Source organism: Helianthus annuus, chromosome 16 (genome assembly GCF_002127325.2).
Source record: "Helianthus annuus cultivar XRQ/B chromosome 16, HanXRQr2.0-SUNRISE, whole genome shotgun sequence".
Lineage (NCBI taxonomy): Eukaryota > Viridiplantae > Streptophyta > Magnoliopsida > Asterales > Asteraceae > Helianthus > Helianthus annuus.
In genome coordinates, this window is record NC_035448.2 from 134,983,014 (window position 1) to 134,995,374 (window position 12,361).

General features: G+C 32.1%; 2 protein-coding genes across 2 annotated transcripts; both read left to right on the forward strand.

Moving 5' to 3' along the window:
• Positions 1 to 2,060: 2,060 nt before the first annotated feature.
• Positions 2,061 to 3,249, forward strand: LOC110926724. The gene is made up of 5 exons (XM_022170428.2): positions 2,061 to 2,147; positions 2,226 to 2,282; positions 2,396 to 2,527; positions 2,690 to 2,821; positions 2,920 to 3,249. The coding sequence occupies exons 1-5, from the start codon at positions 2,079 to 2,081 to the stop codon at positions 3,169 to 3,171; spliced, it is 642 nt and encodes a 213-aa protein (XP_022026120.2). The 5' UTR covers positions 2,061 to 2,078; the 3' UTR covers positions 3,172 to 3,249.
• Positions 3,250 to 6,505: 3,256 nt separating this feature from the next.
• LOC110923782 lies at positions 6,506 to 12,116 on the forward strand. The gene is made up of 7 exons (XM_035985508.1): positions 6,506 to 6,731; positions 6,841 to 7,038; positions 7,135 to 7,377; positions 7,489 to 7,927; positions 8,028 to 8,968; positions 9,042 to 10,262; positions 10,456 to 12,116. The coding sequence occupies exons 1-7, from the start codon at positions 6,506 to 6,508 to the stop codon at positions 12,114 to 12,116; spliced, it is 4,929 nt and encodes a 1,642-aa protein (XP_035841401.1).
• Positions 12,117 to 12,361: the final 245 nt, after the last annotated feature.

The window sequence follows — 12,361 nt, forward strand, 5'->3', positions numbered from 1 at the left end:
TTTTTAGTTTGTTTTATTTTGTATCTTAACATTTAAGATGACAGAATTATTTGTTTAAAAATTTATAACATAATTTGCAGGAAACATTTTGAGATCAACGGATTTGTCTAGCATCATTTTTTCGCCTACCATTCCGGAATCACATCTTATTGGTTATAACATTCGATCATCTATTCCATGTGATTGTATCTTTAAATGATCCGTTTATTATTTCATGTTACATTTCGTTCTTTTACTTATTTATATATATACTTTTTAAAACCTTTCAATGAGATGTTAAAATGCCGTGTTATTTGATGTTATTAAGTAAATATTTTTTACTTATATCTGCATTGGATATATATGATAGTAGTTGTTCCATATATTAGAAATGTATTAGACTTTTACAAAGTTAACATAAACTCTTTACTTCCCACTTTATTTAAATGGACGTATTTTTTTTTGCGATTTATAATACACGTTTTATAATTTGTGAACATTGGTTTGTATATAAACATTTGACATAAATATAATGTTGTTTCTATAATATTATCCGTGATTTGATTATTCTAATTGATATCATACCAAAATTTAAAATAAAATTTAACTAAATAGTATAAAGAAATTCGATTATTTAAAATTGGAAACACTTTTTTATAGTTAATCATAATATTCTCACATAATTGTTTCAAAACTTTCACATTTTATGGTAACATCCTATTTTAAACCATAATCTTTTAGATGTTCAATTACTGGATATTATTATAGAAATTTCGTTTTAGATTAATATTATTAAAATTAACACACATTAACTAACTAATCATCTACTGGATTCCATTTGTTTGTCATGACATTTTAAAATCTTCTTATTTTTGTAACTTTACTATAATTACATCTTTTGTTAATCATATTTCCAAAGAAATAATGGCATTGGTAACATAACTTCATGATTTCACCTTTAATATCTAATCAATCAACCTTTATTATTTCTTTTTATTTATACCAAGGAAACAAACAAAACCAATGTTTACAATCTCTTCAAAATCATCCGAATCTGTCTTTCAAAAAGGTAATTATCTTCAACTTTAACCTTCACGCAAACCAATAAAAGGTTTTGATCTTCATCTTCTTCATCGAATTTTCATCGGAAACTTGAACGGTAATTCTTAATTTTTTGATTGTTTCTGTATTTTGCTTTAGTTTTTTCATGAAGTTTGTTCATAAGTATGATTCTATCTCTGTTTCGTGTTTCCAAATCTTATCTGTTAGTCATCTAATCGTTTTTTTTGAGATAATTTGTTAGTTTTTGATGTTTTTTCTTTTCATTGTACTGTATAGAGCCGATGAATATTTTAGGGTTTTTAGCCGATGAATGTTCATGTATATAGCCGATCAATGTGTATGTATTATGTTTTCATTACAGGTGATGAATGTATGTTCTATGTCTTGAACCTTATACAAGGATATGCTGTTAATGAATAGTTTTTGTTCTTTGTTATTTGATTTATTTTTACAATTTTTAACCGATGATTATTTTAAATGTTTGCATGTATTCATATTGATCTTGAAGATTATAAAAAGACCTTATCTAAATGAATGTTTTTTTTTAGTTTATCTTTCAGTTTTGATGTATGTTTATCACGAAAAGCCTTAAATTATTGTTTCATTCCCAGACTGTATGGTTTGACTGTTAATTGTAAAGAGTTTGTTTAACTTTATATTTCAACAAATGCCAGAAACTACATGTTTAAAGCGTAATAAATGTTTTCTGGAAACAATCTTTAACCTATGAGTTGGATATTTTATGTCATTATTTTTTATCCTGTAGGTAGTATTCAGTTTCTTTATTTTAAATCTTATATCTTAGATCTTTTATGTCATGTTTTTTTTTATATTGCTGTTACATTGTTTGAAACGGTTTTATTTCTAAAAATATCTATAATTTTGTAGTATATGGATTCCAAAACTGCATCATTCAATGTAAATATTCATTTGTCTAGAATTTTGATTAAGATTAATCTATATGTATATTTAATAATATTTGTAATGCTCATTAACACTTAACTATATTTTCAGTTCAGTTGGTGGTTGTGTTAATAATGGCAGACCATTCCGATGACGAGGTTATAGAAATATCTCGTGATCAGTTTGTTCAGACAGTAGATGAGGTAAAGTAATATTAACTATAAACACATTTGTGATTATTGGTTTTAATGGAGTTATTATATTGCATATGTCTTTTTTAGGCCTTACGTAAAGAATATGGTTTCTTTTTTTCACATGAAGAACCAAATGTCCCCCAGGTAATCGTATTTTTTTATAAATGTATGTTTATACATAATATATATATGCTATTTGGTGTAACATCGACAAATGTACATTATATTTAAAAGTTTAAAATGTTGCTTTGTAACAGGATAGTTGTATTCCGCAAAAAGATACTATCACCATTGAGGGAAGTGGAAATACAAGTAAGGTTAAACAACATGAAGTTCAATGTACTTCCAAGGCCTTTATATCTGAAGGATCTCAATCTCACACGGAAGATGTAAGTTTATATATTCATACAAGTAATATTATGTCGTTAACGACAATATGGTGTTGTTTTCAAGATATTGTTTTTTCACTTCCTAAAGGCAAAGGAAAAAATAAGGTCTGTTAACAACCATATGCATCCGTTTTAAAGATATCATTTTTTTCAATCATAAAGGCAAAGGAAAACATAGACTCGGTTGGTAGTTCGAAGTATAAGAAGCGTGTAGATGGAGACAGTTGCGCACAAAACACTATTCCTGAAGATCCCGAAGTTTTGAACTTTACCCGTAAAGGAGAATACAGGCTGGTAAGATCTTTGATAAATAAATATTTACATTTACATTTTTTTTCCTTAGTATTGGAAAACTAAGATGTAAACTGGTAAATAAAAATTTTTACGTGCAGCGTCTTCCGGTCGGGGTTTCAAAGCGCGCTGGCTTTACAAAGAAGCTTCATACTTTGAACATTGAAAACATGCAGGGCCAAGTTACTACTTACGAAGTCAAACCGGAACGGAACGGAAAAGCTCTACGCTATTCAGTCATCGACTGGCCTGTCTTTATGGCCGAGAATAACTTGAATGACGGCGACATGCTTGATTTCACTTATGTGAATTCAAAGAAAACCGTTATCTTAAAAAATGTCCGACATGTCTAAGCCATCGTGCAACGAATTTTCATTAACTCTCTTTACAACAACTGTTGGGTCTATGTTATGTTAACTATCCTTTGAACATGTAACCGTATGCACTTATTTCTGTTGTCGACTTTGCTATGTTAACTTACTTTTGTGTATATGTTTAGTGTTTAACTTTAAGTTTGGTTCTATAATTCTATAACTAGAAATGTATAACAATATTCCACAATGCTATACTCTTAAATATATTAGTTAGGGGTCAATTGTCAAAGTTTCAATTGACAATTGATTTCATAATTTCGTATAGTATTTATGATATAATCTCCTATACTGTAATTGATTATTGTAATTAAAAACATTCCAAAAATACAAAAAGTATTCTTGGAAAGTTCAAACTATAGGTAATTTTAAATTTGGAATGAGTAATCAAACATAAATCAAGACATTTTTTTGCAATTAAACTTGATTTCGTATTAAAATGATTCCATAATTATGTAAACCACTATTTATATTGAACGAAAACTACTATTTCGTGTTCTATTTAACCCTATAGTTTGTTGGTTTACTTCAGGCTTATACAGTTTACAATTGTATCTTCTTCTTCTTCTTATTGCGCTAACCTGATTCACATTTCCGCTGATGTCAAAAAGATCAAAAAATGAAAGAATGTCTTCTTCATTAAAAGATGTACAGAAAGAGAATATTGGAAGCCGTAAGTGCCATTTCATTGATTTATCAAAATAAAGTATCAATTCCGCGATCAAGTTGGTTAATTTTTTATGAACCTATTTACAGCTATACTCACATCGAAAAGGTCAAAGATTGAGTCTTCGTCTTTCGTCAATCAACCTTGCAATACAAACAATTCAAGGGGTAGCATTTTGAATATATTTAACTTTACTGATTATTAGGTAGATACATGGCTCAAACAATGTACGTATACTATTTTTTGTATGCTTTTATTTTTTACGTTGCAGCTTGCATGTCAAGGATTCCATTTTCAAACATAACTAATGGTATACATTTATTCACTCATATATGCATAATCCTTTTAATATGTTGGTATAGTAGTTTCCTTTATATTCATTATTTCTAAAATGTAATATTAATATTCTTATTAGTTCCCAATCCTGATACGAATAAGGAAGCCAAAGAGAGGCGAAGACAACGAAAAATCTTTTTGGATTCTCGGAAAAATCGGTCTCTACAAATACATTCTAACGATTTGAGGAATGTATCTTCAGGTAATACTTGAAAATTAATTATTATTATGAAAGGAACGTACCATCAACTAATAGTTTTAAACTTACATGCATTGATGAAGATAATGTGACCACGATTGCGTCGTAAATATTTAAATAGCAAAACCTTTTGTCTCTAACAACTTGATAATATCAAATATTGATGTTGTACTAGATAGAGGAACATTATATTTAAAGTAGCATTCCAACAGGATACATTTACCACAATATTTAAACATATAACATAGGCCAAAATGGTATCAAGTTATTTTCCAACAGCTAACATCAACAAAACAGTTTACAACTTCCTAAAAAACCAGTCCTACACACCTATATACTTATTTCCAAAACCGTTAGTTAGACAAAATTACCATATACAATGGTTGAACGGTTTTGATCTAAGTTACTAACCCCATTATTCTTCGATTATATCCCTAACAAAGAGTGTCGGCATGTCCGCATACCACTCTAAAACGCAAAGATAACCCATCTTGATGTTGTTTTCACGAACCCATGCTGGCCACCCCAATACGCTAAACCGATTTTTCTTTTTTGCTCTTTTTGGTTCACCCGTAACCTTCAGATTTGTTTCCACACCACGCATGTTTTCAATGGTCACCTTTCCGCATTGATCAATTCCCATGGCTCTTGCAACTTTTACTGGTATCCGCTAAGAATTGCCAAACAAGTACACATACGGTAATGATAAATGCAATAAGGACACCATATAACAACAACAGTAAAGTTACTACACAAATCATCAATATAAATACTTACAAAACGTGTACAGGAGGAGGGCATGAAAATGAGATTTGGTTCTGGTGCGTCCCAGTCGAACTCTTCGGAAGTGAAAGATTCGTCTGACTCCGAATCTGTTAGCATTATGACTTCCGTTTCTTTGTTGTGTTTCTTTCTTTCAGTTGAGGAACCCGCCATTGACTACATACATTTATAACAGTAAAGATTAGATGTTGATTATCATATAACATATCTATTTTTTAGAAACCCCCAAATTTAAAAACATTTGTGTCTAACACTTATTCCAAACTTATATACATAAGAACAATGATCTTCACAATAAAAACAAAAACAAACAATAATAGATGTTCAGAAAAGAATCAGTGAATAATAATAATAATGCCCAAACGACAATCAATATTAAATCGGAACCCTAAATTGACCTAACCGATAAAACAAACAAAAAGAAACCAAATACTGAAACAATAACGGCAGATTAAGATGAGAAAGCATATATTTTCGCTCAGCCAAAACGGAAATCTATATAACTTGATGAAACTAGGAAGATTTTGCCGGTAAAATCTATATGTTGAATATAAAAGAACAAATCGGATTATGAAAAATCGTCAAATATATATTGCAAATCCCTAACACTGATTGAAGTAAACCTCTAGGTTATGTGAGAAACATTAGTTTGAATCGTACCTTTTGTTGCTTTCTCTTTCCGACGATGAGTAGGTGACTGCCGATCGACTGTTAAGCTTTGTATTTCTATGGAATGGAAAGTGTTGTGATATGTAGGGAACACAATAGGGAAAGAGATAATCATTGTTACCTACAAAATATCTGATTTGGGATTTGACAATTACATCATTACTTTTATATACTAATAAATCTATGTCTATAAAACTAATAGATTACTTAATGTAATAAAATTTTAAACATAAAACCGTTTGAACTTTAAAAAAAAACTAATAAATATAACATATTTTTTTAAAAATAATATGCAACAACGAAATTTTTTATAAATATACTGATTCACTATACATTATAAATGTTACTAATAAATATGTAATTTAAGAACTTCCAAACCATTTTCATTGCCGGAATGAAATAAACGTATCAATACAACTTCCTTTATGTTACTCCTATGTTACACTATACAGTTTCCTATTTTTGAATACTTTATTTGAAATTATACATCAAATTGTATGTATACACATGTATTGTTTTTAAAATACTGTATTTACTATTATCCCAGATGTCCAGCAACGAACACCATTGTCCAACATTTCAAACGGTATTATTTAACTTTTTATATTCAGATTATCCACATTTTAAATTTTATTCCTATCATTATATTTCATGTACCTTATATGTGTTTTCTATTCAATGATTGTCTGCAAGTTTTCATCCCTAAACTTACTCAAGATGAGAGTAAGGAGAGGCGTAAAGTTAGAAAATTATACATCGATGGTAAACGTTATGGAACGCAAATAGGTACTTCACAATCTATACATGTTATAGCATCTACCGCTGCTTCTTCATCCATTCAACATGACATGGTCAATGTTACAACAGAGGCGTCCATTGGATATGGAGGTAAAAATTTAAATAAATGTTTGAAGTACGATATTATTAACAAAAAATTAATTTCTTTAGTGGATAATGTTTATATGTGAATTAAATATTGTTTATTATAAAACTACAGTTATTGGCCCGAGACTTCTTCAAAATGACTGCAAAGAGAGACGGAGGTTAAGGAAGTTATATTTAGACAGTAAAAGATCTACAAGTCTTCATCGACGAAAATTACACCCTTCCAATACTTTATCATCTTCTACTAATTTAAGATTGATGTCTTCCAACACGCACAATGCTACTCCTACATCGTCGGTGTTACCTACACGTAAATATTATATTTTCTTAATAATCCGGATTTAGTTTCAAATACAGTTTATATGTTTTAAAAAGTTAATAAGTTGGAGTATATTATGTTATTTAGGTACTGTTAGCTGTCTTACAAACAACATGACTACACCAATAAACATTCGTCGTTTTTCTCTATCTTCAAACATCACAAATTCTGGCAACACATCTACTATTCTCGAAAGTTCTTCTTTACAGAGGATGTCGCCAGGAAAACGTAAGTTAATAAGTAAATCGCGAGTTACATCTCCTATACCAATGATTGACTTGACGACAGAGGAAACTACAGATGAAGCAATCTACAAAGGACTTTCAACAGGTATAATAAAAATTAATTTACTTATTAAATTAACTAAATAGTATATATTATTTTTATACAAACACCTCCTTCTTAAAGTAATATTCTTTTTTACTTCAACTAACTTTACAGATTACATCGATCATGGTGACCAATGTATTACTTGTGAAGTATGCAATGCTAAATTATGGGATGCTGAAAAAGGAAGGGGAAGAAAAGAGAAAGGAAGAATATGCTATTTCTTATGTTGTGGTTACGGCAAAGTAGAACTACCAGATTACAAAGATGCTGTTCCAAGTTATAAGAAACTTTTTATGTATAAGGATAAAGAAAGCAAACATTTTTTGAATAATATTCGACGGTATAACTCAATGTTTGCTTTCACGTCAATGGGTGGTAAGGTTGATCCCACTGTTAACAGAGGTAATGGACCATTCTGCTACAGAATTAGTGGAGAGAACTACCACAGCACTGGAAGCCTGCTTCCGGAAGACGGAGATCAACCTAAATTTTGCCAGCTCTACATTTTCGATACTGAAAACGAACTTTCCAACAGACAATCCGTATTTAGGTACTTATAACCAACTAAACATTTTTTCCAATCACAGTTCTCTCCATTAGTATTTTAGTTAATGTTTACGTTTTGTAACACTCCTCTTTTTTTTAACCAGTCGTTCAAAGGATTCATCCTCCTCGAGTGGTGCTGAACTTGATAATAAACTGATTGAACATATAAAATGTCTTTTAGATTCAGAAAATCAGTTGGTAAAAGCTTATAGGATGGTTAGGGACCGTTTTCATGAAAACCCTGAGCTTAATCTGAAGCTTCGTCTAATTGGTATTAGAGAAAAGGATGGACGAACATATAATTTACCAACATGTGGTGAAGTTGCTGCTCTAATTGTTGGGGATATTGCCAACACAATCAACAATAGAGATATAGTTATTGAAACGCGGACAGGTGCTTTGAAACGAATTAGTGAATTGCATCCTTCATACCTTGCACTTCAATATCCTATTTTGTTTCCTTATGGTGATGATGGTTATAGAATTGACATCCCTCATCGTGGTGTCGTAGACGTAATCAATAAGAAACGTCCAAATTGTACGATGAGAGAGTTCTTTGCATATCGTTTGCAAGACAGAATTAATCAGTTTTCATTGATTCTAAATTCAAGGAGACTCTTTCAACAATTCTTGGTTGATGCGTATACTATGATTGAGAGCGAAAGGCTTAAATACATACGACTTCAACAAAAGAATCTAAGGTCAGATAGCTATGAAAGTCTATGTGAATTAAGAAATAAGGGCCAGCAAGACATATCTAACGTTGGAAAACGAATATTTTTGCCCTCTTCGTTTACCGGTGGCGCGAGATATATGATGCAAAATTATTTAGATGCCATGGCTATCTGTAAGTGGTTTGGTTATCCGGATTTTTTTATAACCATCACGTGCAATCCAAAGTGGCCTGAGGTAAAAAGGTTTCTTAGAGACACAAATCTTAAACCTGAAGATAGGCCCGACATACTGACCAGATTATTTAAAATAAAGTTGGATTCAATTTGCAAAGATTTTAAAGAACGCCATCTATTTGGAAAAGTTGCAGCAGGTAATTTATCAAATTATTTATTATATTGATTTTATAATATTTAAATCTACTAATGGTTTATTTTGGTTTTCAGTTGTTTACACAATTGAGTTTCAAAAGAGAGGATTGCCTCATGCCCACCTATGCTTATTCTTAGAAAATGAATCCAAGCTTCCAACGGTAGACCATGTTGATCCATTTATAACTGCAGAAATCCCTAATGAAGATGAAGATGCAGAATTATATGCACTTGTGAAAGACTATATGATTCATGGTCCATGTGGTAACGCTAATTTAAGTTGTCCATGTATGGTTGACAATAAGTGTTCCAAGGGTTTTCCAAAGAAATTTCAAGATCATACTACACTGGATTCAAATGGATTCCCAATATACAAAAGAAGAGATAATGGTGTTTCTGTAGTGAAAAATGGAATCGACTTAGACAACCGAAGTGTTGTGTCATACAACAAAAAACTTTTGAAACGGTACCAGGCACATATAAATGTTGAGTGGTGCAATCAAGCCGGATCAATTAAATATTTGTTTAAATATATAAATAAAGGCCCTGATAAAGCAACCGTTGCAGTTGTCCAACATGATAGTAATAACGAAGAACTACAACAAGACGAGGTCAAAGAATACTATGATTGTAGGTATATATCGGCTTGTGAGGCATCTTGGAGGATCTTCGCATACGATGTGCATTACAGGACTCCATCTGTTATGAGGCTGCCATTCCATCTTCCCGGAAAACAACCTGTTGTTTTTGGTCCCGACGAGGATATTAATCAAGTGCTTAACAAACCATCTGTCAAAGCTTCAATGTTTCTTTCCTGGATGGAACGTAACAAAGATCCGAATGACACATTGGCCCGTACACTTACATATGTTCAGTTTCCAAGTTGGTATGTATGGAAGCTTGATAAACGTTGTTGGGAACCTAGAAAAACACATAAGTCAATTGGGAGAATTCACGCTGTAAGTCCATCTCTTGGGGAAGCATATTATTTAAGAATTCTTCTTAACAAAGTGAAAGGACCAAGGTCTTTTGATGATATTAAAACAGTTGATGGTAAGGTATATGATACATTTAGAGATGCATGTTATGCACTCGGCCTTTTGGACGATGACGCAGAATATATTGAGGCAATCAAAGAAGCAAACGAAACAGGATCCCCTTCGTATCTTCGTAATTTATTTGCTACTTTGCTATTAACAAATACGTTGTCCAGACCTGAGGTTGTATGGGAAAGCACATGGAGATACATGACAGATGACTTTATATACAGACTTAGGAAATATCATCGTCTTACAGGTAATTGTTTTACGTAAAATGTAGTTATTATCCACTTTTTTTTTTTGTTTTTGGTTGCGTTATAAAAAAAAATACAATTTTCATTTAAAGAAAACATGGTTTTATGTTTCATTTATGCTAAATGGTTTGGTTCATTAAATATTTTTTGATTTCATATCTTGATAATATATTTTTTTTTTCCAATTTTTTACAGATTTATCAATTCCAGATCACCAACTTAAAAACTATGTTTTGAGTGAAGTTGAAAAATTCTTAGCCAGAAACAACTCATCACTCAAGAGATTTGAGACAATGCCGTACCCAGATACTGCGTCTATGTCTGATTCAGACAATCGTTTGATTAACGAGGAGCGTATCTACGACCAAACGAATCTTCAAGCTGAATTTAATAATCAACTTAATTTGCTAACTGAGGAGCAACGGTCAGTTTTCCAACAAATAATCAACGCAGTTGAGGGTAACAAAGGTGGGGTTTTTTTTGTGTATGGCTATGGCGGGACCGGCAAGACGTTCTTATGGAAGACATTATCTGCGGCAATCAGATCAAAAGGTCAAATTGTATTAAACGTTGCTTCAAGTGGCATCGCGTCGTTGTTATTGTCTGGTGGCAGGACCGCGCATTCCAGGTTTCGTATTCCATTGAATCTTACTGAGGATTCAGTGTGTCATATAAAACCGAATGGAGATGTTGCTAGACTACTACACGAAACAAACTTGATTATATGGGATGAAGCGCCTATGGTCCACAAGCATGCATTCGAAGCGTTGGATAGAACAATGAACGACATTTTCAATATCGAAACTTCAAACAGATCAAACATCCGCTTTGGAGGGAAGGTTGTTGTCTTAGGAGGCGATTTTAGACAGATCCTTCCTGTTGTTCCAAATGGTGGAAGACAAGAAATTGTCAATGCCTCAATAAGTTCGTCTTATCTGTGGAATACATGTAAGTTGCTGAGATTAACAAAAAACATGAGGTTAACAGTTGGAAGTTCAGCATCGGACGCTGAAGAAATAAGACAATTTGCCAAATGGCTTTTGGATATAGGTGAGGGAAATGTTGGTGGTCCAAATGATGGAGAAGCGTCAATTGAAATACCAAGCGACCTTCTAATCACTGATACATCGGATCCAATTTCAACTTTAATTGATTTTGTGTATCCTTCAATTCTCGAAAACTTCAACAATCAGAATTATTTCAGTGAGAGGGCTATACTTGCACCTAAGAACGAGGTTGTGCATGAAATTAATGATCGGTTGTTGTCACTATTCCCAGGAGAAGAACGAGAGTATCTTAGTTCAGACAGTCTTTGTCAGTCTGAAGATCCAAACGCTACACAACAAAAACTATACTCTCCTGATGTGCTTAACGGTCTTAAAGTATCCGGCTTACCTAATCATAGGCTAGCACTAAAAGTAGGCGTGCCGGTGATGCTATTACGTAACATTGACCAACAAAATGGGCTTTGTAATGGTACACGACTACAGGTCAAAAAAATGTATAACCGTGTAATAGAAGCCGAGATAATATCCGGAGGGAACATAGGCACACGCACTTATATACCAAGGATTAGTTTGATACCTTCTGATAAAAAAATTCCTTTTGAGTTTCAAATGAGACAATTCCCGTTGGCTGTTTGTTTCGCAATGACTATTAACAAGAGTCAGGGACAATCACTGTCTAGAGTTGGTCTTTATCTGAAGCAACCAGTTTTCACCCATGGTCAGCTGTATGTTGCTTTATCAAGAGTTAAAACCAGACAAGGAGTTAAACTTCTGATTTTGGACAATGACGACAAACCTACTAATAAAACCACAAATGTAGTTTACAAAGAAGTATTTCGTGACTTGTGATCTCCATGTACTCATTCATCAAACGATCTTACATTCCGTGTAAATGTTCAAAAAAGATCATAATAACATTATTATCTTCCATAAACACAATATTACACAAATTTGCCTCATCATGTATCTCGAGATATTACATTATTTTTCTAATTGTAGTTTACTAATCGATTATTACTTGAACGTTTATTTAATTCAAACGATTACTTCAATAAATTAAAGTTATTCATTTGTGTTTTAGTCCACCCGCGAAC